Source organism: Bos taurus, chromosome 22 (assembly GCF_002263795.3).
Source record: "Bos taurus isolate L1 Dominette 01449 registration number 42190680 breed Hereford chromosome 22, ARS-UCD2.0, whole genome shotgun sequence".
NCBI lineage: Eukaryota > Metazoa > Chordata > Mammalia > Artiodactyla > Bovidae > Bos > Bos taurus.
Window position 1 is genome coordinate 9648634 of NC_037349.1, and position 26116 is coordinate 9674749.

The window sequence follows — 26116 nt, forward strand, 5'->3', positions numbered from 1 at the left end:
CTCTTACATAAGAACCAGTGGGCTTAATGTTGGCTCATTTGTCATAGTTTTAATCATAGCATAGTTTTTTCATAAAACTGAAAAACATAATTTGGCTCATTCTTCTTCAAAACAGTGAACATACTATCATCCAAATGGCTGATATATGAGTTCATATGAAATGATCTGTTTCAGTACAAAATCAATAAATACAAAAGTGGATGCAGTCCAAATACTGTAAATGGTCAACCAAGCATTAGTTCAAGAGACTCTTACATCTTGAAAGGATTCACTGATACTAGAATTAAAATAATATTAAATATTTATATTTAATTGATGGAAAATAGAGTCCTATTTTCTACCTTTTCCAAAAGGCAGTGCTTATTGTAAGTTTTAATGCTTTATTAATAGCTTTTGTAAGCAACATAGGGTAACCCATATCTAGGATTCCTTCAATTCTGTATTTTTATTTTTCATAGTGATAGAAATCAGTATTTATGTGGCTCTGAAACAACATTTTAATTGTAAATGGGCTATTATAGCCTGTATTTATGTCTGTTTTTTCCTGTAATTATGATTCATGTAATATCTGTCTGTCTGTGCTTGTGCCAATTTTTTCTGTTCAAGGAATTATATAAAAGGACTTGCAGAAGCCTCTTTTTTATGTTAATTTTTAAGACATGATCGTAGCTGTGATGCAAACTTACTGATAAAGAAATTTTTCCTAAGTGTTTAAAAATAAACCTATAGAGAAAATAAGAGTTGTGATCTACAGGAATTTAGCTTGCTTGCGGTTAATAGTCATAAGGCAAAGTTTTAGTACTAGCTCCTTCTCATGACCTTCCATTGACCTCCAAAGTTAATTCATCTTAAAGAGCAATTATTTTTCTGACAGGTATAATTTTTTTACCATTTAAGAAAAAAAATCTGTACCTGGCTTTCATTTTCCTGTTCTTAATAATCTCTATGCAAAATGGAAACCAGACAGAGATTCTTAAATCTGGCCCTAAATTATTATATTTTTTCCCCAACAGGAATCAATTCATTTACAGCTTTCCAGTTTTCCCAGCCTGCAAGAGGAGGATAAATCTAGGAAAGATGACTCTGAAAGAGAAAAAGAAAAGGATAAAAACAAAGATAAAACCTCTGAAAAACCCAAGATCAGAATGTTATCAAAAGGTGAATGTGAAAAATGTTTCCTTAACTTACTCAGTTTATATATAACTAGTCACAGAATACATTCTAGACTTTACACAAATATCACCTCCCACCAAAATTTGCATAAAATTTTATATGTGTATGTATGTGTGTGTGTGTAAAAGATGATGTGAACTTGATTTTTTTCTGTTCATGGTGTCATTTTTGTGTATCTAAAAAGATTATTTTTAGGATCACATATTTCTTTGGATATTCATTTGGATCTATTTTTGAGAAGTTTGTACAAGGGAGTGAATATAAATCTGTTCCTAATTCAGATTTATTAGTACAGTTAATTTGAATTGATGAACAGTAATGGTACCCAGTTTTATATCTTTTAAGTTTCATGCTTATCTTAAAAGACAGATAGTGGATTGGCAATTCTCAGTTGATAAGTGGTAAGTGGTGTCCCCAGAGCGCAGATGTATATGTCAATGTCAGTGGAACACATATTAACATTTTATCTGAACTAAATGAATTTGGTCTCTGCAACCCATATACTGCCCCGTCATGTTTCATGTAAAATATACACACTTCTACTTCAGGAAAAATTTCTTCCCCAAAAGTCATTCCTTATAAAACCACAAAGCTACAATCCAGACTTTAAAACTTGTTGCCTTACATATAATTATACAAAAGTAAAACAAACAAACAAAAAAGAAAGCAAAAGTAAAAACAAAATTAAGTTGATATGAAGAATTCCATGAATAAACAGATTGGCAATAGACTTAATTTTTTTTAAATACCTGAGACAGTATAAGGCATTTGATCAGCTGAGAGATGACAACTACTTCACATATGCTCCATAACCACAGATCTGCTTAAAATGATTGTCTCAGCTGCTGAACATCTAAAAACCAAGGTGTATCTGAGAGTAAACAAGTACAGCTTCCTAAGATGGCTTTAGAAATTAAGCTTTAGACAGCATCAAAAGACTTGAAAGACTTGGAAATATTTAATGCCCTCCTATATTTTGTATCAGTTAATATTTAGACAGTTTTACAACAGAGCATTCAGTTTTTGCCTTCTCCATTTTAAGAGAAAGAGGGTTCCATGGTATCTCAAGCTCTTGAGAGTTCTCTCTGTGGGTTGGGAGTACCCATCACTGCCATGGAGAGGTCATGCCCTTGCTGATTGACAGCCCAAAATGAACTCATGACATCTGACTCCGCCCACCCACCCACCCAGACCGTGCCCACTTCCTCTCATATGACAGCTAGGTCTTTCCACACTGGAAATCTACTGGGTGTTCTTAATCCCCGAATCTAATTTTCATTCTGATTTAATGTTGCCAGGTTGCTAGTTTCATAACATGTGCCTCTAACACCAGTAGATTCACCTAAAGTTTGCCTGAGCGTAAGGGAAAAGGGAAAGGCTGGGAAAACCCTTTTCAGCCCACCTCCCACTGCCCTTTCTCATAACTCCATCCTGCTGTTTGTTTCAGATTGCAGCCAAGAATATACGGATTCTACAGGCATAGATTTACATGAGTTTCTGATTAACACATTAAAGAATAATTCCAGGTAAATCATTAAGTAAATCTTGTTTTTAGAGGAGTCAAGTAGAACGTTACAATAAAGTCATTCATGCAAACACTTCTAAGAGGGAAGCTGTAGAAGGCTGAGTCCATCTCTGATGTCTTAAACTGTCTCTTGTATTTTCTCTTTTCTGCTAATAGTTTTCATGTTTATGTTTTTAGCTAGTCTTAATTCCTGGGTACTTGTCCAGTGAATAAATTATAGTTTACAAGTTCTGCTTTTCTGGTCACAAAGAGATACTTATTAAGGGGGAAAATATAGAGAATGAGAAGCAATGTCAAATATGCTTCAGGGCAGCTATTGAACCAACTATTTGGGCTTAGCTTTGTTAAAGTTTCCTATTAATTTAAAATATACAATTTACTTGGTGTGTTTTATGGGCCTAATACTTTGCATGTCTTAGTTAACATTAAAAACTACAAAGCTTTCAATGGCAGAACATACTTAACAGATGAGGAATCACCTTAAGGAGAATGGAATTACAGATAGTTTGACATCACATTTCAGAGAACAGTTAGATGCCGATTTGTAGCTACATAGATTTAAACAATTTTTCCATACATGTAAGTGAAACTGTTAAGTCTTTGGGAATGGACAGTCCATAAAGCCTTTTCATTTTAACATTTATTTTGCAGAGACAGGATGATACTCCTGAAAATGGAGCAGGAAATTATTGATTTCATTGGTGACAACAAGTATGTTGAATCGCAGTGCCGGTTAATGAATCTAATGTGTCTTGGTTTGCTGTATGGGTTTAATCACTCATTCTGGAAAGATTTAGGGGTAGATAAAACATTATTTAATATGTTTGCTGACTCATTAAATAGAGATGCTGTTGGAGTTAGGAGCTATGTGCTGATGGGAATTGTTGCTTGGGTCATGTGTAGTCCTGCTTGTTAAATTCCGGACAAAATGGCTATAAACAGGAGACCACTGATTAGCATTGAGTAGCAGTAACAAGAAGCGACCCTTTTCGTTTTTATTATAGTTTTTTAATGGGCTCCAGCTGGCTGTAGTCAGTTATGCCTGGAAATAAATGTGCTGCTTTCAGTGTCAACCGTGTAGTGACATCTCCAGATAGACATCTGCAGTCCCCTATTATGTCGTGTCATTGTGGCTGCGCCTGGCTCTGTGGATAAGGTCTCCTGGACTAAAACAGAATATACTTTCCAGCAAACATTGAGTTCCCTGTGGTCTGAGAAATGCACAACTCTGAAACAAAAACACTTATTGTACTTTAATCAATACATCTATAAGTGGAAAATTGGTCTGGAAATGAGAACATTGAGTGATGCCAGGAATGAAATAAGCTTAATGGTTCGGATGAAAAAGAAACGGTTTTATGTGTGTGTCTCTCAAATGTACTACGGGCCAGAAACGAAGATGCTGATAGTGCTGTTTCTTGTGTTCCGTTCCAGTAATCATTATAAAAAGTTTCCTCAGATGTCATCCTACCAGAGGATGCTTGTCCATCGCGTGGCCGCTTACTTTGGGCTGGATCACAACGTGGACCAAACAGGGAAATCGGTCATCATCAACAAGACCAGCAACACGAGAATGTAAGCCCCTTCTCTGTGTTTATTTAGCATTTTCTCTTTCTCTCGTGGATTCATTTATAAGAACGCAGTATACAGTTCAAAGTACATGGCATTTCAAATGTACAGTGTTATTTATCTCTTGCTCTTCTCAACAATAGTGGCATTTATCTATAGAAGATTGTGGACCAGGAAAGTTGATAAAATTTAGGCTGTAAAGTGTATTTATTCCCTGATCTGTTACGTAGCTCCTGAAACACAATTTTCTTCTTTCCATTAGTAATCCATGTGGTTATATACCAAACATGGAACATGTTATGTCAGCTATAACTCTGATTAAAAATAACAGACATTTAAAAACAATAACATATGTAGGATAATTACTCTTTTCTTTCTTTTTCTGATGTCAAGACATTGATCTTACTGTGGTTTCTAGAATAACAAAACTCCAAACTGGGAGACAGTAGTCCAGCCTCTAAGACCCAATTCTTTTACTTACTACCTGGGTGATTTGAGATAAGTCCTGTAAAATGTGCCCTCTCAGGTTTTTTTCACTTATAAAATCAGAGTTTTTTGAGCCAGATAATATCTAAGTTCTGGCTCTAAAAGCAGGTTGCTTGTTTGGTTTTGCTTCTTTCAATAATTGTTTGCTTCTATCTCACTATGTTTACAATGAGTGGTCATTTGCTTTAGAAACTTCGAACTGTGTCTGTTGAACCCACCTCTCCTTGAAGCGCAGGCCATTTTTATAGCACAGTCACATTAAACTGAAAAGCTGTCCTCATATAAAGCAATTTCTTAAGACATTTGTTTGGTAAATTGTGCACATTGCGTGGTTTGTTAGGAATGCCATGTCACTGAAGGGAACTTTTGTGTCAAGCACAGCAGGGTGGCTCAGACATCAGTTTCTGTTCTCTGGAGGCTGGGGCTTGTTGGGGTGGAGATGATGATGCCCCTTCTCTGCTCAAGGCTCAGTCTGTGTTGAGCAGAATGAGTGCGAAGGTCATAGTCGGGAGAACTCAAGCTGGGAGATCCGGGGCTACTGAGATTGGCTATTATCTCAGGGACACTGAGAGCTTCTCTTCTCTGGACTTCAGATTATTTATTTATCTGCAGGAGAGAGTTTGGAATGGTTATGTTTAAAGGCCCTTGAGCTTCAGAAGTCTTGGGTCCTGGTGGTTGCATTTTATTGTGAGGGCAAAACACATCTTAAAATTTATCAACTTTCCACTTTATCTGATTGTTGGCACATGGACCTCCTATTTTGAACAGGAGTAGGACTGGAAGGTCACTGTCCTTTAATCCTTCCCTCTCTATTAAATATGCCTAGTTGTTGCTGTTGTTGTTTTTCATTCTTCATTCTGGTTTTTCTTATGATTTTCAGATACTATAATGCAGGCACACACTGACTGCAGACTAGGCAAGCATTGCTGTCCTTTTAATTCTTTCTCTATAAGGCCATAAGAGACGTGGGAAAGCCCAGAGATCAAATAGATTGATGTGGTTTCACCTAGGAGAGACGGTGCATTTATGTTTAATTCACCCTGATTTTGCAGTCGCATAGTCATAAATATTAATACACATGTTTGAGACCTGTTTCCTTGTCAAACAGTTTTTGAGAAAATAAAACACTCTTTGTATAAAGGCTCTTGGTGACTCAGCAATGGCTCTAAACTTGCAATCAGTTTGATATAGTAGTCACTAGTTACATATGGCTATTTAAATTAATTATTGAAATATAATTTAAGCTGCAAGATTCAATTCCTCAGTCAGGCTAGCCATATTTCAGGTGCACCTATTAGAGAATATACAGAACATTCCCTTTATTTCAGAAAGTTCTGTAGGTCCAATCTTCTCAGAATCCTTGTGACTCTTGCAAGTTTCCAAATACCACTGGAGAACATAATTTGTCCCTTAAAAACTTTTCTTTTCTGCTAATGAGCATCATATAATCAGACTTCTTCACTTGCAAAAGAACACTACCTTTTTTTTTTTTTTCCTTTAATGACCAATTTCCAATAGATGGCACGTGTTTATGCCTTGAGGAAGAGCAGAAGAACTTGAGCAGGGAACACCTTCAGGTATTGTTCCTGTAACAAAGTGCTGGGCTGCTAGGCATTCTGTCTAGTTCCTGCCTTTGATCATCAACATTTAGTCCCCACTCTGTGACTCCCAAACAAAAAAGATGAATGACTGTATGTCATGGACACTCAGGGTATTTCCTGAAGAGTTGAATTTAATCATCTTTCATCCACAGCTGGGTCAAATCCCACCACTCTATTCCAGACACCTTTCTGGCCATCCTTGATTTGAGTGGCTCTTGCCAGGGATTGAAATGGGGGTGGGGGAAGCTAATATCTTTCAGAACAAGAGAAAAAGATGAATTTAATGTCCTTTTGTAAATAGCATCCAGTCACATTTTCAGGACCTGAATCAATTGGAGCAGTTTTAGCAAAGGAGAAAGGTAGTTCTGTGGGAAATTATATTTGACATTGAAAGTCTGTTGCCATGTTTTCATGGAATTAAAGTTCAAAAGAGAACATCTCTTCAGGTTCTAGGTGTCTTACGTATTTTTGACTCTGATAATTTCGAGAGTTGTGCCATCAGGACAACTGGCCTATGATGGTTGTGGGGACCATATTGGCTTAGGTATATTATTAGATGAAAATGTTTCCATTTCTATAAAGGAAGGAGGCTGAGATGGAAATTCCTCAGATGATTCCTTGTGGGTTTTGTGTTTTGGAGATACTGTTTCAATGTGTACGCTTTAATGGTACCCCAAAATAAATGCATGGAGATGCATAGTTTAAACGTCATTGTGCTGCTGCTAAGTTGCTTCAGTCATGTCCGACTTTGTGCGACCCCATAGATGGCAGCCCACCAGGCTCCCCCGTCCCTGGGATTCTCCAGGCAAGAACGCTGGAGTGGGTTGCCATTTCCTTCTCCAATGCATGTAAGTGAAAAGTGAAAGTGAAGTCACTCAGTCATGTCCAACTCTTAGCCACCCCATGGACTGCATGGAACCCACCAGGCTCCTCCGTCCATGGGATTTTCCAGGCAAGAGTACTGGACTGGGGTGCCATTGCCTTCTCCATAAATGTCATTGTAGATTGGGAGAAATGCAGAAAACCTGGATGGAAAATACAAAAATGAACTGAAGGGCTGAGGAAGGGAAAACACTTCCTTTTTTAATTTTTCGTTTTCAGTGACCATACTGGCCTGTAAGGTGGTCCTCTGAAGTGGATGCCTGTCACCTAGATATTGGCTGGGATTTATTTCCAGAATTCCTGTTTTTCTAGATTGTCTGCAGTTTAGTGCCTATAGAATGTGTCTTGAAAATACTAACTTTTGCATGGAGAGAAAATAGTCCCACCTGAAGTTCAAAATATTTAAGTCATGACAACAGACTGTGGGGATTATATTTACACATGCGTGTGTACTACAGTCACTTCTAGTATTTTCTCTGATATCTTCAAATATAATCCATCCATCCTTTCATGATGGAAAAAAAATCTCAGACTTTTCAGATAGTTATAATCACTTATAATAGCATTACATACTATTTGTTCAATTGTACTGGATACTTTACAACTTATTTAATGTATTTCATTTAATATTAAAAGCAAACATATAACCTAAGTCATTAGAGAAGAACATTAAGTACACAGGTTTGATCCTTGGTACAGGAAGATTCCATGTCCTGCAGGGCTCCAGAACTACTGAAGCTTGCATGCTAGACTCAGTTTTAGACCTCCAGAGAAGCAATGGTCAGCATGGCTGGAATCTCAACCCAGTGTGTCTCATGCCAAGAACAATGTTACTAAGTAATCTAACTCTCTTTAAGGCAAAACAACCCAGACTATGGACATCCTCAAGATCTCCTGGATTGGTTGAGAATTCCCACTCCTAAATCTTTTGTGGTCTGATAAGAAATAATCATTGAGGGAGAAGATTTTTTTGAAGGTTCACTCAGTGGTGTCAGTAAATAACAGATACTTCCTCCCATATGACAGCATTTGCCAGATTTTCTTTATCACAGCTACAAGGTGCAATATTTGGGGAAAAAATATGCAGAATTTAGAGGGAGTGATATCCAGTCAGTGGAAACTTCCTATACTCCGTTTCAATCGGTGTTTTCAAGAATGAAAAAACTATGTTTACGGGTAACGTCAGTGCAGGAGATGAGCCTGTCCTTTGTGTGAACACAAAATTACTCTTCCAAGCAACTCAATTGTCCAAATGCATGTTTTCATGTCATAGCCACAGGAGTGTGGGGTTAAGAGTGTAGTCATCCAGAGAGAGGAAGAAATAAGAATTGTGTTCGTTTGGGATTCATTCCCCAAAGGTGCCTTCTTCCAAGTGAACTGATGCACTATGGAGAGTTAGCGAAGAAAAGTCACCTTCCCCCGGCACCACCGTGTCCTCGTCACTTCTCAGGGCTAAGCAGCGAGAGGACAGGCGAGCACGTGCCACCTCAGCCACTCAGCACAACACTCAGCCCGCAAAGCAGGTCTGAATGATTGGCGATGCCTCTGCTTAGAATGCACTGTCATCTTGGTGAAATAACGAATGGAGTTTTTGAACTGAGGCTCGGTCCTGTTTCTGCTTTAGTTGGGCGCTGTTTCCCCAGCGTATGGCCAGAAGTATGTTTTCATCTCTAGCACTTAATATTTTTTTCTGTTGGAATTCTCTGTTAACTGTCAGATTATTTGGCAACACCAGATGAGCCCCTTGGAAATCTGGGGCAGAGGTATTAGGGTGTGTGCACCTTGGTACTGCAAGTGATAATTAAAATGCATTTACTTTCTATCATGCTACTTTTTAAAGTCTATTTTTATTTTTGGCTGTGCTGGGTCTTTGTTGCTGTGCACAAAGTGAACGTGAAGTCGCTCAGTCGTGCCCGACTCTTTGCGACCCCATGGGCTGTAGCCTATCAGGCTCCTCTGTCCATGGGGTTTTCCAGGCAAGAGCGCTGGAATGGGTTGCCATTTCCTTCTCCAGGGGATCTTCCTGACCCAGGAATCGAACCCGGGTCTCCCGCATTGGGGGCAGACGCTTTACCGTCTGAGCCACAGGCTTTCTCTATTTGTGGAGAGCAGGGGCTACTCTTCACTGTGGGTTTCTCATCGTGGCGGCTTCTCTGGTTGCAGAGCACAGGCTCTAGGCATGTGGGCTCTACTAGCTGTAACTCAGGGGCTCTAGAACTCGGGCTTCAGTAGTTGTGGTGCGTGGGCTTAGTGGCCCTGTGGCACATGGAATGCTTCTGGGCCAGGGATTGAACTCGTGCCCCATGTCCCTTTCATTCTTAACTACTGGATCACCAGGGGAGTCCCATGTTACTTTTGATGTTTAGGATTGAGGTTAAAAGATGAACAGTGTTTTAAAATATATATGTGTAAATGCTGCAAATACATGGGTCTATTTTTTTATGAGAAGCTTTGTTCTTCTCTTTGTGTCTACTTCTAATTTTCACTTTCTCTCTTTTGCTTATTTTTCTACCTGTGTAGCCCAGAGCAGTTCATTGTTCTTTTCTTAGACAATTTCTACACCTCTCTCTCCTTTTGTCCCTCCGAGAGAAAAGATGCATGTTCAAGGTGTATCATTTGAAGACTAGAAACCTTCTACTTTCCCTACTATTTTCCAAAGGGCCAAGATCAGTCATAGGCAGAGAGAATCCCATGTATATCTGAATGCCTTTGCATGTGTCAGAGCACCTGTTTAACTAGTTCTAAAAAAATCTTCATATTAAAACGTTGTCATCTCTTGAACATATTTTTCTTTTGTCTTTCACTTGGTCCCACTGTGTTTGCCTCCAATCCCCTAGTCCAAGAGCACAGAGCAAGGAAAGAAATAGTAGGTCTGCTGGGGAGAGAGGTTACAGGTCCTCGAAAGCAGGAAACAAGAATAGGACTCAAAGGCAGATGCTGAGGGTGACACTTAGGAGTCTAGTGCTCAGGAGCCCAAGTGCCTGATTCCCAGTGTGGACGTGGGTTTTGGCCAAGCATGAGGAGTGGTATATAGTGACCTCCGTGGTTTGCTTGTTTGTTGCCCCAAGGATGATCCACTGAGCTAGCTATTTGATAAATCTCAAGAACCATGAACCTTGTTCTGATTCAGCCAAACAGAGCCTCTCTCTGGGTGAAGCAGTTGAGCCCAGTTGACTTGGTTAAACATCCCTGAGATGAGGCATGCTGACTTCCATGTGAATAGGACCCGGGGACTGCCACCCTCTCGGGGAAGGCTAGTGAGATGTGGCCAGCAACCCAGCAGGGTCAAGGGATGTCCGTTCTGCTTAGTTTCCTGAAGGGGCTCAGGTTGAAGGTGGGAATCTTTAGTGCTTGAGCCTTAACCGCTTCACTCCCGGCTGGTGATAAAGTGCATTTATACCAAGACAAACCAAAAGACCCATGCTCTTCCTCCCACGTCTATTTTTCTTCTTTTCCTTTGGCTGGAATGTGAGCAGCGGTGGGAAAGGACTGAGCAGCGTCCTGAGCCGATGCTTGCTTAGTAACCTTCTGAAGAGGACCTAGTATTGCTGTCTCCAAGCGCCTCTTGGAAACTCTGAGTGGTTGGTTGGTATCCTGTCATTTCTAAACAGGACAAATTTACTCTACACTGTTTATAGGAAGAGTGTTGAAAATCATCTGACTTGAAGCCAAAGGTCAGGAACCTAATGAAGAATTACATTCTTCTCAAGAAAACCATGACAATTTTTTTTTTCCTAAACACACAACCTACTTCTTTAAACAGTACTCCAGCCTGAAGTTAAGACTTATTTATTAACAATGGTCAACCCACATATCACTTCTCTCCAGTGTGTTTTCTCATATCATTTTCCTCAAATACCTCGGACAACACCAGAGTCTGTAGGTGAGACAGACATACATCGTTGAGGAGAGAAAATAAAGTGTGTCATGTTCTTTTCACAATGTGAAATTATTTATGGGCCTCTGAGTACTGAATGTATAATTTACTGTTTAACTTTGGAATGAAACATGCACGTACCTTCTATAATATTAATATCTTGAATGTAACTTTTTTAAAAAGAACTTTTATATGCATTAAAAATAAACTCCAAGTATCTAGCTAACTAACTCACAGCATTCTAGGCAGCTAGAGCTAGGCTGAGATTCATGTCTTGATCTTATTAGATCTATTCACAGAAGATCAAGCCTGAAATCCACCGCTCCAGTCGCTCAGCCACGGCTGAGGTTTGGAGAACAAGAATCAACATGAACAGAATCAATAACCCCAAATGATGATAAAAGCAAGAAACAAACCAAACACTATCCTTTTGAGACCAGACCCATTGTATTTGTTTTTTGGTTGTTCTTTTTTTAAAAACAAAATCCTAATTTACATTTAATTTTTTAAAAAGTAACAGAGAACTCAATTAATGTTAATACAAAAATGAATACTAAAACTGTGATGCAAAACTCCAGAACCACAGAACACACTGGATTATAAACTGTCCTGGCAAAACTTAGAACTGAGATAAGACCCATTTTCTCAATTCTTTCAAGGGCCAAGCATTTCTCAGACATTCAGTACCATACTTTCCATGGGAAGTACAGGCTATACGTCAGATCCATCTTTTTTCTATTCAGAGTTTACTGGAGGAGCCAGGAACATTTTGATCAGGACTCTGTACATGTGTGTGTAAACACATGGAGTGTAAGTGCCAGCCTAGGTGTATAAGTGTGTAAAGATGTTATCTGTATTTTACAGTTTGCAGCAGTTTAGAGGAAGGTTCCAGAGAAGGCAATGGCACCCCACTCCAGTACCCTTGCCTGGAAAATCCCATGGACGGAGGAGCCTGGTAGGCTGCAGTCCATGGGGTCGCGAAGAGTCAGGCACGACTGAGCGACTTCACTTTCACTTTTCACTTTCATGCATTGGAGAAGGAAATGGCAACCCACTCCAGTGTTCTTGCCTGGAGAACCCCAGAGACGAGGAGCCTGGTGGGCTGCTGTCTATGGGGTTGCAGAGTCAGACACGACTGAAGCGACTTAGCAGCAGCAGCAGAGGAAGGTTCACTATACATGAACTATTTATAGTATTTACTATAAATACTACATAGGGTATTTTCCTATACGTACAGTAGTTTTGGAGGGAGACAGATTATGGTGACTTGGTTCATTCCATCTGCAGCTTGGCCTCCTGTAGGCAGCAGAACTAGACCCAGTTTCTGCAGGCTCCCTTCGTTGCTTCTAGATCCACCTTGAGGAGCAGCAGTCATGTTAGCACTTGTAACTTGGAGGAAGTTGAAGGCCAGAGCCTGTTTGCAATGAATCTTCTTGGTGTAGTTCCTGTGTCTGATTAATCTTAAGATTTCTGCTACTGGGGAGGCTGTGAGCGTATCACTATGTCTCTAGGAAAAATGGAATTGAGGTACAGAGTAGAAAGAGAAGTTGTAGTTTGTTGGTTGAAGCTGTTTGGTTTCCAGACTTAAATGCTAGAATACTGAATTTGTAAGGTGGTGTCTCATTTAAAAGAGAATCAAAAGGACAGGATGAAAGTGGAAACTATAAAATATGTAAAGAAGAATGTAGGACTTTTTTTATAAATAAGAAATATCAATTGTCAGTGTGCTTCCCCAGGTGTCTCAGCAGAATCCACTTGCCAATGCAGGAGACGAAAGAGACATGGGTCCAATCCCTGGGTCAGGAAGTGCCTGGAGGGGGTCATGGCAACCTACTCCAGTATTCTTGCCTGGATAATCCCATGGGCAGAGGAGTCTGGCGGGCTACAGTCCATGGGGTTGCAGAGTCGGACGCAACTGAGCACATAAAGCTGTGTCAATGTTGTAACTGAATATTTTCCCATGTGAAGGGAACAGGGCCACTTCGACTTCTCTAATATGTGTGACTATTAAAATATTTTCGACAAATGTTACACATAAAGCATTTCATCCTGTTGTGCACAGCCACATTTCTTTGTTAAGATGTATGCATGTTGATGACCATCTTTCCATTATTCAGGGTGAAATTCAAAGATGTCCCTTGATGCTCCTCTGCATTTAGTAGAACTGAATTCTTCATTTGTGTGTATGTTGGGGGAGGAAGTGGGGAGTGATTAAGCTGAACTGTTTGGAAGAAAAGTATATATTTGGTTTCAAGAAACTGGCAGCGGGAATAAACCACTGAAAATACTTCTAGATCAAAAAGATAAAAAAACGCAATAAAGCACGCTCATCTTTTTTTAAGCTTCAGGTGAGAGAAAAACTAAAATTGGAACCAGTTGAGTAAGACAGTTTGGTAGTCTGATGCAATGGTGTTTCACCCAGCCTTTATTTTTTCATCATTAAGTTGTGTCTGACTCTCTGCGAACCCATGACGGTAGCCCGCCAGGCTCCTCTGTCCATGGGATTCTCCAAGCAAGAACACTGGGGTGGGTTACCATGCCCTCCTCCAGGGCATCTTGTAGGGATCAAACTCACGTCTCCTGCCTGCATTGGCAGGCAGATTCTTTACCACCTGAGCCACCAGGGAAGTCCCTGTGCTCAGCCATACTGCCTCTCAATTCATGAGCTTTGTCTAATCAGAAACAGTGAGGAGTTGGTTCAGACTTTTGAAAGGATTGACTAGGGGATCCCAAGACAGACTGGAAATGCCACTGCTGTCCTCCACACGTGAGCAATGAGTGCCACAGTAGATACCTGCTATAAATTGTGGGAAGACACTATTTTTTTTTTAATCAAGAAGAAACATTAGATTTGTTTTCTCTGCTTTTTGGTAATGATAAACAGGTAGAAATAACTCATGGACTAAAATCTTCCAGGAAAAATAATGTAGGCATGTAGCGGTTGCTTCAGCAACACATATGCTAAAAAATGCAGGCAAGTATAATGCGTGGCCATGAGATACATAGTAAACTCTAGTTATCGTTCATTTAATAAATACTGTGACCTTTTGCAGCTTTGAGGAGTTTTTCTTAGAGTTACATCCTCATCTTGATCCACTGAAAGTAATTCATCACCGTTTTAAATGAAGGTCCATACCATATTACTGCAGTTTCATTCATTTTGTGGCTAAGAAATAATATTGCTATGATGTTAAATTAGTGGTTAAAAGGATTTTTAAAAGCTTTAATATAACAGTGCATTACTGGTAATTTTTAGTGCAGTCACATGTAATATTTCAGTCATAAACTACAGTTTGCATGAGTTTAAACTGAAAATTACTTCTTACCTCTAGATAAGTCTCTATAAAGTCAACCTGGAAAAATCTTATTATGTTTATTTTATTCCTTTTATGCAAACTTCAAATGGTTACTTTATAATCTTTCAAAACACTTTTGGTAAGTCAAGAAATGATTAGTTATTTGTACTATTAATTTCTAATGTTCAAATACAAATTTTTTTGAAAACAGTTGTGGATGATACCCTTTGCATAATTTATATCAGAGTAACAAATATCATTGCTCTCAATAATATTTACATTATTGATTCAGACAAGCTCCTTTGACTACCCCTGCTTAAGTGATGGATGTGTTTTTCCTGAATATGTCCTGCTATGAAATAAAAATAAACCAGCACTATGAAGAAATGCAAATGAAGTTTCAAAAATAATGGTTAAATAGCTCTTGTGTAACTGTGATGACACTTTAAACTGAGAAGTTCCCAAACCTAAAAAAGTTAAAATTCCCATTTCCACCTCTTTTTCTCCAGTGTGAATACCTTTTCTTTAATGACACCATTAGTTTTGGTCAGCTTGCAGTCAAACATAAATCTGATTTTTAAAGATGTTCCTAATGTTCTGAATTTGAATTTATGTTCCTACTAACTCAACTCTATTCTGTTCTATTATACAATTTAAACATTTATGAATTTATGACCACAGATCTTAGTGATTCTTTGATCTGTCCCTGAGTTACTGTGACTTATATACAGCTGTGCTAAATTTTCATTCGTTCATACACTGAGTCATTTATTCACCCAACCAAATGCCTCCCAATGCCAGGCATGGTTCTAGGCACCAAGGATACACTATTTAAAAAAGCAAGATCCCTACCCACATGGAACTTGCAGTCCATCTCTGGTTAGTATGCTGAAATCTCACTCTAAATATTTTTATCCTTAAAAAGCACTTTACATGCGTGCTCAGTCGCTTCAGTCATGTCCAACTCTTTGCGACCCTCTGGACTTTAGCCCACCAGGCTCCTCTGTCCATGGGATTCTCCAGGCAAGAATACTGGAGTGGGTTGCCATTTCCTTATCCAAAAGGAGAATTGAGTCTTAAGCAAATTCATCTTATGTTCATGAGTGCCATTTCATTTATAAATGAATATTTACAGAAGATTAGTGTTCTTGCCTGGAGAATCCCAGGGACAGGGGAGCCTGGTGGGCTGCCGTCTATGGGGTCGCACAGAGTTGGACACGACTGAAGCAACTTAGTAGCAGCAGCAGCAACAACAAATACAAGAAATAGATCTGTATGTTTAGCCATTCTCCAATCATTTCACTGACTGGAGTTCATCAGATGTTCAGAGCTCAGAGCTATTCAGATCAGATCAGATCAGTTGCTCAGTCGTGTCCGACTCTTTGCGACCCCGTGAATCGCAGCACGCCAGGCCTCCCTGTCCATCACCCACTCCCAGAGTTCACTCAGACTCAGTCCATCGAGTCAGTGATGCCATCCAGCCATCTCATCCTCTGTCGTCCCCTTCTCCTCTTGCCCCCAATCCCTTCCAGCATCAGAGTCTTTTCCAATGAGTCAACTCTTCGCATGAGGTGGCCAAAGTACTGGAGTTTCAGCTTTAGCATCATTCCTTCCAAAGAAATCCCAGGGCTGATCTCCTTCAGAATGGACTGGTTGGGTCTCAAGAGTCTTCTCCAACACCACAGTTCAAAAGCATCAATTCTTCGGCGCTCAGCCTTCTTCACAATCCAACTCTCACATCCATACATGACCACAGGAAAAACTATGGCGTTTACTAGATGGACCTTTTTTGGCAAAGTAATGTCTCTGCTTTTGAAAATCCTATCTAGGTTGGACATAACTTTCCTTCCAAGGAGTAAACGTCTTTTAATTTCATGGCTGCAGTCACCATCTGCGGTGATTTTGGAGCACAGAAAAATAAAGTCTGACACTGTTTCCACTGTTTCCCCATCTATTTCCCATGAAGTGATGGGACCGGATGCCATGATCTTTGTTTTCTGAATGTTGAGCTTTAAGCCAACTTTTTCACTCTCCACTTGCTATTAGGAGAGGATTAATTAGCGTTGCTACTATTAGCGTTCATGTTCAAGTTAATATCTTAATTTCCCTTGTTACATAAAAATATGTATATAACAATGTCTGAGTGGTTGAAAATGTTGGGAAGCTTTAAAAAAAACTCCTGGAGAATTGTTCTCATTTACAGTGACCTGTAGCTATTCAGGCTATTATAATATTGTCAGACTTTATAGTGTTATAAGTGATTGAAGGGCCCCGTGACTGGGCTCCACCAAAATATATTTAACTTCTTTACTGTCAATGATCTTTTCATTATAAAGTGCAAATTTACTCCGTCTCCTTAGTGCTCTGATCTTAAAATGTCATATCCGCACATCCAGACAGCTGTATCTTATTCCATGTTAATTCTGGTGGATAACATTTACACTAATATTGAAGATGATATGATGCAGGTTTTCTGTGCTTTATCCTGAGGTGTGAGGCCCTCCAGCCGACTGAGTACAATGTAAGCAGAGAGAGACTGTTCACTTCTCTGTAAGGAAGTAAGCAGGCTGTTTGATGCCTGTGGCTTAGTGGGAAAATATATAAACTGGAGTCAAGAGTCACTTGAGGGATAGTTTCTTTATCTGTAAAGAGGCAAAAAAAAAAATTTTTTTTGTTTCTCCTACATCAAAGTTTTATTGCAAAGACTGAATAAAAGAATGCAGAAATTATATCTGATTCCAGAAGCTATAACTGGTATTATTTCAGTTTTCTGGTTTTGTCTGCTCCCCAGTATTATAATAATTGATGAATGAGTTTTTAAGGAAACAATATTTCTCAACAAGATTTGAATTATACACTTAAACTGCTCCTTTGTTTTTTAAGTGTTGTTTGCTTATTTTGGAGCTATAAGGAAACAATGAGATTCTCTTATTTACTAGCCATTCATATTAAACAACCGATGCAGTGATTTGGCTTCTTGAACGCATACTGAACCCAGGGGGGCACAGAAAACCCATGTGGCTTCAGAAGTAATACATCAGACCTGAAAGACACCTTTTGAGAGCCATCAATTACAACTGCTTCTATACTAGAAATGGACATTTTAGTCCTCTGTGATTAACCAGCACACAAGCCATTCACCAAGTTCTCTGGTGTGCAGGGACGCTGGTGAGAAATGAACAGGGTACTGGAGCCCTTTCCTGTAATAATACAAGATGATTAAGAGGATCTTTAAAAAGTCAATTGACTAATCAATACCATGTAACTGCTTGCAACATTTTCCCCATGCTAATCAGGAATTAAGTTGTTTAAAGCTAAACATCTCCAGTTTCCCCCAGTTACTCAACTGATTTACAAGACATGGTCGAGGATGTCACGCTGCTGGAGCCAGATTCCAGGGCATCTGTCATTAAAGAAAGATGGAAAAAATTCATAGACAGCCCTCTCTCACTGGACATTCAGAAAGCTCTCGAAAGGGAAAACATAATAGGAAGTATTCTCCTAGTTTTAATGTAGTAATCCCAAATTCTAAACATATATAGAGAATAAGGGTAGGGACTTAATGAAATTCAGGACTGACAGAGGTCAAAATAACTATAGAAAATAGAAAATACACACTATATATTTGCAGGCCTTTAAAATTTTGTTTTAACTTCTACCATGGTGAACAAACAAAGCAAAGGTATCCTAACAACACATGTGAAGTGACACAGTATTACCTCCCTATATATTGCCAGCAATTCTAGTCTCAAAACCATGTGTAAACTTTTTCTTGAATGCCACTGTGGGGGAAAAAAAAAAAAACACTAAGAAATAACTTTAAACAGGGGAAAAAACTTTTTTTATTGATATGTTTTACTTTGCTGGCAGACCAGAGCAAAGGTTTTGTGAACATTTAAAAGATGAAAAAGGTGAAGAATCCCAGAAGCGGTTTATCTTGAAGCGAGATAACTCTAGTATTGATAAAGAAGACACTCAGGTTGGTTCTCAAGTTTGAGAGTGGTGACGTTGTCGTTTTGGAAGGTGGGCTGCCTGATGTTCTTGTCGTTCTTCTGTTGTCCCTGCTCCCCCTCCCAAATCTCCCCCGCCTCTGAAAAGAACCCCCTCCCCCAACCTCCTGCCCCCCACCCCTACCTACCCCTTTGGCATTTGGTGGGTAGCAAAAGACCACGTCATGGTTGCTTCAGCGCTGGCTCTGTGTTGGGCTGCATGGGTGGTGCTTGGCGCAGGCTCTGCTGCATGCCTGGGGGGGTCGGGGTGCCGCAGGCTCTGAGCTGATGGGAAGAGCTTTGTCAGTCGCATTTCCAGGTGTCTGTGTAACTCTGGCAGTCGTTCCCCTCCCTACAGCTTTATCCTTCCGCTCTGCACACATTGCGCTGGATTGTCAATACGGACCGCTGATCAACTGATGTAGCTGTAAACAACAATCCTTGTTATGGTGAGGCCAGGTGGATTTTGCAAACTCCCAAAATAAGTCTTCGCAACAAAGAATCAGTTTCTGTTGTAGTCCCCCACCCCTTCCTGTGTTTTAACTTCCATGTCAGTTGTTTGCTTGTTTTGCACGAACTGTAGCGGAACTTCCTCCTTCCCTGTTTTTTGCTTGTAACAAAACATTACATGGTTCTAGAATATCTTTATTCACGGGAACTCGACAAGGCTAGAGAGACTTTTCTCCCTGTGGAGGGGGTGGGTTCCAGGGTGATGAAGAAGAAAACTAAGTAAATGGCAAAAGAAAACACATTTTCAGTGATAAGGAGAACCATAGAAAGTAATACAAATGCCATTACAATTACGCTTCCTGTCCCTGACAATGAAAATAGAGCTTTTATGAAAATGACTTTGCTTTAGAATGCTGAAAGGTAAGACAATCTACATCACACTCAAGTTATTATTTTAATTACCCACAGTGAGTCACTGTGAGCCAGTATGTGCATCACTGACACTTTAAAAAAAAGGCAACAACAAAAAAAATTGTCCATCATCTGTATCTCATTTCCTCCCACCACCACCACCCCTGAACCACACCATGGCTTGAGTTGACTTTGACACATGTGCCCGTGTCGTGTACTTAGTGGATGTCTGTTGAATGGATGGATGGATGTGGTTAGTGCAGGGCGTTTGGGAGAGGAATGGCAGGGATAAGATGCAAAAGCGATAGAAACACAGGGAGTGACTCCAATAGAAGGCGGAGGAAGAGCAGGCCTCATGCTGGGTTCTTTGAATTGTTATTTTCTGGATTTTGACCCTAATCCACAGACAGGCTTTTAGAATTCAGTTCTTCCTTTTATCCCAGCTGCGATTCACAGAATAAGTCACTGAGTGAATAAAAACGCAAATTAGGATGCAGAGAAATGGCATCCACATCTTCCTTTCTGCCCCTTCTTGCCCTGTTTCTCTGACCACAAGTTTTCAAAGCCATTTATTCTCGTGGCCACCTTGGCCTCGCCACTTCCTCTTTTCTTACCACCATTCCGCCTCCTCCTGGGGCGTCACATCTTTGCTAAGGAGACAGAACCCATCACAGAGCAACCGGGCTGAATGCCTGAGGCACATTCAGAGCTTACCTTCCAGAAACACCGAGCTATTTGCGTCCAACAAGGAAACAGCCAGGAGTAGGAGCACCCCTGCCATCACGAGGCACACACCCCACACACATCACCCACCACGACTTCCTCGGGGGCCAGAGGGAGTGAGACTTGTCAAGCCCCATTTATTTAAGCGAACATTTATTACTCTCAGCTGACAGTTTTTCTTGACTGCAGATTTCCAACGGCTCACCTTGGGTAACCCTCCTGATTTCTCTTTTCTGTTCAGCAAAACAGAATGCATCCATTTAGAGATGACAGACGAAGTAAATCAATTGAAGAGAGAGAAGAGGAGTATCAGAGAGTGAGGGAGAGAATATTTGCACATGATGTGAGTAGTTGTTTTCATTGCCTCTTGAGTGCGGTCCCTCCGTCAGCAGTAAGGCAGCCTCGTTCCCCAGACAGGAAGCTGATAGGAATGAGGGAAGCTGGAGGCAGGGAGCTGCCGAAGGGCAGCAGACCAGAGGTGCTTCTGGAAGAGGACCTGACTCAGGGAAGTGATGGAAAAGGAGCCAGAGGTTTGTGTGTGTTCCCAAATATCGAAGTACTATTTGGGGTCAATAAAATAGACCTTAAATACGGAGAGAGGTTGCCAGCTTTGCAGAAAGCTCTTCAGATTTATATTAGCCAACAGATACCACGTGGTTTTCTTCTTCAGACCAACATTGTGCAGAAGAAAGAATTCCAAAACAAGAGAAGAGTCAATTGAGCATACACACACAGAATTTTCTGCATTCTTAGCAAGTATGGACACTTTATTATATCAAAGGTAATAAAGATACTCATCCCCTCCCCCACCCCATTTTCAGATAAAATTTGTTCCATGACCCATTTTCAAGGGAATGATCAGAAAACAATTTCTTTTGTTCATATCCCAACAAAGAAAATGTGGTTGGGATTACTTTTTTTTTTATTCTTTTGCTCACTGTGGCCAAAATTAAATGTGATTAAATTCCATACAAATTAAAAGGTGAAAAAAAGCTGAATTTAGATGCAACGGAATGGAAAGGACAAGCTGTTTCCATAGGCTTTCCCTTCTATGGGTGCATTTGGCAGCCTCTGGAAAATGCTGTGGGTTTTTCCCTCTGCAGAGGTATAGCCATGAGCACCTTTGTGTAGATTCTCTATGCCCGACACCTCTGTCTTTCCTAAGTCAGATGGGCATCTGACCTCCTCTGTGATTTGTTCTCATGATTTGTTCCTTAAAAAGCCATCTAGACACCTAGGCATCCATGCTTAACATGCAAGGGGCCTGCTGTCCCCAGAGGTTTTAAGCCCAAGCTAGCCTCCCTGATCTTCCACCTTCTGCTGAATCCTTTAATATGAGCTACAGAGGAAGTGACACTTTGCACTTCTTTCACACACATGTGGGTTTCTGCCATCTGCTCTAGAACCTCTCTGCCTTTCTTAGACACATTAAAATACAATTGTGAATTGAATAGCCTGGTCCAAAGCTTGCAGAGTAGGAGAGTGTGAGAGAAGGAGATGAGGTAGCCATTGTTGAATGATGTCCAGGGGCAATTCTAGCAGATTCTAGAAAATCCTTTTAATTATGGTCAGAATTCTTGATGGTGCAAAGGACAGCCTGACACATGGTAGACTTTTCCTTGTGTTTGCTGGATATAAGAATGCAGTAATGAGAGGCTCTGTTCTAGTCATAATACTGTAATAAACCTATCTTGGACTGGAGATAGAATATTCCTGTCTGATGACCTTCAAGATGAGAAATTTTTCTGAAAGACAGTTTATTCTCTATTCTCTTTTTTTCTCTCTCTTTTATACACACACACATACAACACACACAAACACACATTCTTCCTCTTAGTATAATTCTGGCAAGCCATATAGTTTATGAATGAGTTGTTACATTGTAAAGCAAAGAGTAGTCACCCACATAATGTACAAACAACATTATGCTTTTCTTCTCTGTCACATTGCCAAACACTCAAGTGCCGGTTGACAGCAACTAGCATCACTGATGCATGCCTGTGATGGGGGTGACATTTGCCCTGCTAGCCTTCATTTTTGTATTTTCGTGCCCGTAGGAGGTCATCGAAGGGAGGAGGGGTCAGCCTGACTCCTAGTCCACAGCGCATTTCCTCACATCCCTGTTCAGGAGATTTAGGAGTAAGGAACCTGGGTTCCAGGCTGAAGATTGGAGGCAAGGGTCCCTGTTTAAAGCCTCTGTGGCCACATGCTGTATTATAATTTTTTATCAAGTAAAAGCAGACCTAAATGTGAGATAGCCTAAATGGAAAGCTATTGTCATAGCCCTTTTATTCCATGAAATATTTCTTCAGCCTTCTCTACAATGCTGTAGCTGCTTCTCCTTGTGGGAGAGGAGGAGTAAACACTTTTGATAGACTCTCTGGTGGCCACCACTTCTGGTAAACTAATTCAGGTGGGAGACTGGCATGTTTCTGAAGCTGATTTTCACTTGATCTCCTAGGGCGGTAGGTTTTTTTAATTGGCTTTCTGTACTCAGAGAGCTTCCCAGGTGGCTCAGTGGTAAAGAATCTGCCTACCAATGTAGGAGATGCCAGAGATGTTGGTTTTATCCCTGGGTTGGGAAGATTCCCTGGAGAAGGGCATTGCTACCCCCTCCAGTATTCTTGCCTGGAGAATCCCATGGACAAAGGAACCTGGCGGGCTACAGTCCATGGAGTGGCAGAGTCAGACACGACTGAGTGACTGAGCATGACAAAAACAACCCAGAGTGTGCTCATGAAGGGCTTCAGAGATGACCTAAAATCCTTGATATCACCTGTAAAATATTACGTTCATGAGCATATGTACATTTTTCTAAGGATAAGCTCTCTAGTGTTTATCACATTATTCCATGAGCCACTGTCCTAGCGGAAAATAAAATGCCAAACGTCTTTCTCCCTTGTCGATAGCTGTTGTAGACACAATGCAGTCATACCTTCTACTGGTGGTCCCCAAATTTGGCAGCTTAAAAAAAGAAAACAGAAAGCTTCTCATCTCACAGTCTGCAGGGTTCAGGAATGTGGGAGTGGCTTAGCTGAGTGATTCTGTCTCGTGGTCTTTCATGAGGCTCCAGTCGGGCTATCAGTTTGGGCTGTAGTCATCTGCAGATTTGGTGCAGTGGTCTTCTCCAAGAACCACTCACATATTGCCGGCCCTCAGTTCTCTGCTGGCTATAAGCTAGAGATCTCATAGTGATGGGGAGCTCTCTGTAGGCTGCCAGGTGTCTTCAAACATGGCAACTATCTTTCCCTGGAGCAAGTGATCTGAGTGGGAAAGGAAAAGGGTCCCAAATGGAAGCCCGGTGCTATAAGCTGATCTTGGAAGTGACATATATTCCCTTCTGCTGTATTCTTTTAGACACACAGACCAGCTTTGCTGCACGTGGGTGGTACCACACAAGGCAAGGGTCCCTGGGGGCCACCCTGTATTAACAGGGGATTACCATATTCTCTGTTAAACACAAACTCAAGGGCACAACAGCAATATGAACTTTCTCGAATATGTATGGTAACATAAAGATGGGACCCACTAGGGAGCCTTTATCTGTATAATTCCAGATTCTCAAATGATCATAACTACCCAAATTGTTAAGGTACACGAGATAGTAAGTATATTAACTCATTTATAAAACAAATGCAAGGAATCCAGCATAAGGAAATTAAGTTATAGACATATAATTTTTTTAAGCTGGTCTTTAATTTAGCATCCTCATAGCTTATAAACAGAGGTAATAAAACCAGCTTTCTTTGCCAGTTATTAAGTCGTAGAGTAGTTCAAACAGGTTCAAATGTCAATATACTTAAGTAGGATTATTTTTCTACTTGAAGTTACAATAGGCATTTATAGAAAAATACTTCCTGATGTTTATACTTTAGAAAAACCCCAATTTCTTTTAAAATTAGAAGTGTTCTTGAATATTTTACAAATGTACCTTGATGGCTAAGGGATGCACGTATGTGTGTGTGTGTGTGTGCTTTGTCATAGGTGCACAATCCAAATATGCAGATTTATTTGGGGATTTTCCAAAAAAGGCTTTTCAAATATAGTTTGAGAATTTGGGTATCTTGAAATAAGACCAGTTCATCTGTTATTTGAGAACTGAAATGTTTAATTCAGAGCACACAACAATTTAGTTCTCAAATAATAAATAAGTGTACTTTTGAAGTCAGAAATATTTGAAATATAACTCTTCTTTCCTTTTGGCAAGCATGTCAACTTATTTTATGATTAATCCTATGCAATGTTGCTTCCTTTAGGAAGGTTAAGTAGATAAAGCAATATATTTGAGAAGGACTTGTTTTGCCTAGAGGGTAATTTCTGAAGGATATTTATATGTAAATAGGGATTTGAGGAAGATTTCATCTTTGGTTTTCTTCATGGGGAGCCAATGACGAGGTTGTGAGGTACCACCTGGCTTGGGGGTAGCATGTGGAAGAGAATTCTATAACCCATTAGGCAGAAACATTTTTCTCCTTTTAAACAAAGCCCTTTATGTATATATCTGAGAATGCATATACCTCACAGCTAATTTTATCTTTCTCTGCTATTAAAATTTGTAAGTTATTAATGCTTCTTTTAATACACACACATGTGTGCACATGCACACACATACATTTTAATCAGTTACTGAATCATAACCCATAATTGTCTTTATGAAAAGAGTGGTGGATGGATGATGAGATGATTTTTTTTAGGACCTTTCCACAAAAATCAGGAAGATGCTCTGGAGATGGGTTTTTGGAGAGCATCATCTTTAATTTGCACGTGCCTTAGTTTTTAGTTCGAAGAGTTTGGGCTGCTTCCCTTACCAAATGCTATTAGATGAACAAGTCCAAGGAGGTGAGCATGTCTCTGATAGCTCCTTCAAAGACGTAGTCAAGTCTCAGTTACTCAGAACCAGCCAGAACATCCTAAATGTAATTGGCCTCTTTCCAATCTCAAGAGCTGAAATGTAGCAAAGTATTAAATTCATCGTGGATATCTGGCATAGTATCACTTTGTTCATATACCAAGACTTGGCTTAGACTTGACTCTAATTGGTTGGGAAACCCAACTAAAGGAAGAAGAAGCAATGGGATACTTAGCTTTCTTTAAAGAGATCCTCCTAGGAATAATGTCAGGGGCACATCATTTGTATGTGTTTTCCTTTATAAAATTAAATATCAAATTACTTTTCTGAAAAGCCTGTTGCTTAATTGGCTATGGTTGCCTTTTATTAAATAAACTTTTTGCACACTTCATCTTCAGGATGCATGTTAAATGCATAGGGGTTAAAACAAAAAGTTTTAGAGATGCCCTCATTAAAAAGCTCAGACCACTGAGAAAAGGACATTATGCCCAAATCTAGCCCTTCAGCTTATGGAAGGAAATGATCTCTCTGGTAAAATGCAGCAAGTAACCAGCATCCTGCCAGCCTCTGTGAGAGGTGGTTACATTAATAGCATTTTTAATTCAAAAATTCTATATTGAAAGGTCATTATTATTTCTTTATTTTTATGTTATTTTCTCTTAAAAATGAGCATGTTCAGTCTCTTTGATCCCTTTAGGAGGAGAACTTACTCATCATTTAGAATATCCACACATATGTTACCTGTGTTTGTGGTTAAAATCTTAGTGCTTTGAAAACGGTTTTATATTAGTTCCTAAGCACAGTATTTTGTATTTTACGACTGTTGTACCATATTTTGTTAAGACTCCTCTTTTTGCTTGTTAAAATTTAATTTGATCCCCCTTTCCCCAGCACCTAATGATAATGGAATTTTATCTTCCTTACGTTGTGTATTAAACTCAAGATAGCAGAGACATGAATACTAGAGAATAGAAGCTAAAAGCAAAGTGACTGGGTTTTTTGTGTGAAACTAAGATGTATTAGATGGGTTTGATATTCTTTCCCGATTAGCTTCGTTTTATTCTCACTTGCTTTCTGAGCCCCTCCCTCCCTCCCTCCTCTGCTAACTCCCTGCCCTGGCATTGGTTGAGGACATCTCTTCAGTTTTGAGAGTCTCGCAGGTCAAGTGTTTGTGTTGTGAGAGTTCATCGGGGCCAGGTCCTAGCTTCAGGATTGTGGTTTCCCAGCGCTCCCATCCTCGGGCGGATCGCGCCAGGCCTGCACGCTCTGCCTTCACCCACACGTG

The 26116-nt window shown here is 40.0% G+C and overlaps 1 protein-coding gene across 22 annotated transcripts in view; it reads left to right on the forward strand.

The window, feature by feature from the left end:
• ARPP21 (cAMP regulated phosphoprotein 21) overlaps positions 1-26116 on the forward strand; it is a 163958-nt gene that overhangs the window by 54119 nt on the left and 83723 nt on the right. For 11 of the 22 annotated variants that reach the window (XM_059879885.1, XM_059879883.1, XM_059879889.1 and 8 more), the window contains exons 6-11: positions 1014-1158; positions 2621-2699; positions 3350-3409; positions 4133-4273; positions 18280-18388; positions 20224-20325. In XM_059879885.1, coding sequence (XP_059735868.1) covers positions 1014-1158; positions 2621-2699; positions 3350-3409; positions 4133-4273; positions 18280-18388; positions 20224-20325 — 636 coding nt within the window. The remainder of the gene's footprint in view (positions 1-1013; positions 1159-2620; positions 2700-3349; positions 3410-4132; positions 4274-18279; positions 18389-20223; positions 20326-26116) is intronic. The other 11 variants (XM_059879895.1, XM_059879894.1, XM_059879897.1 and 8 more) reach the window with 2 other exon arrangements.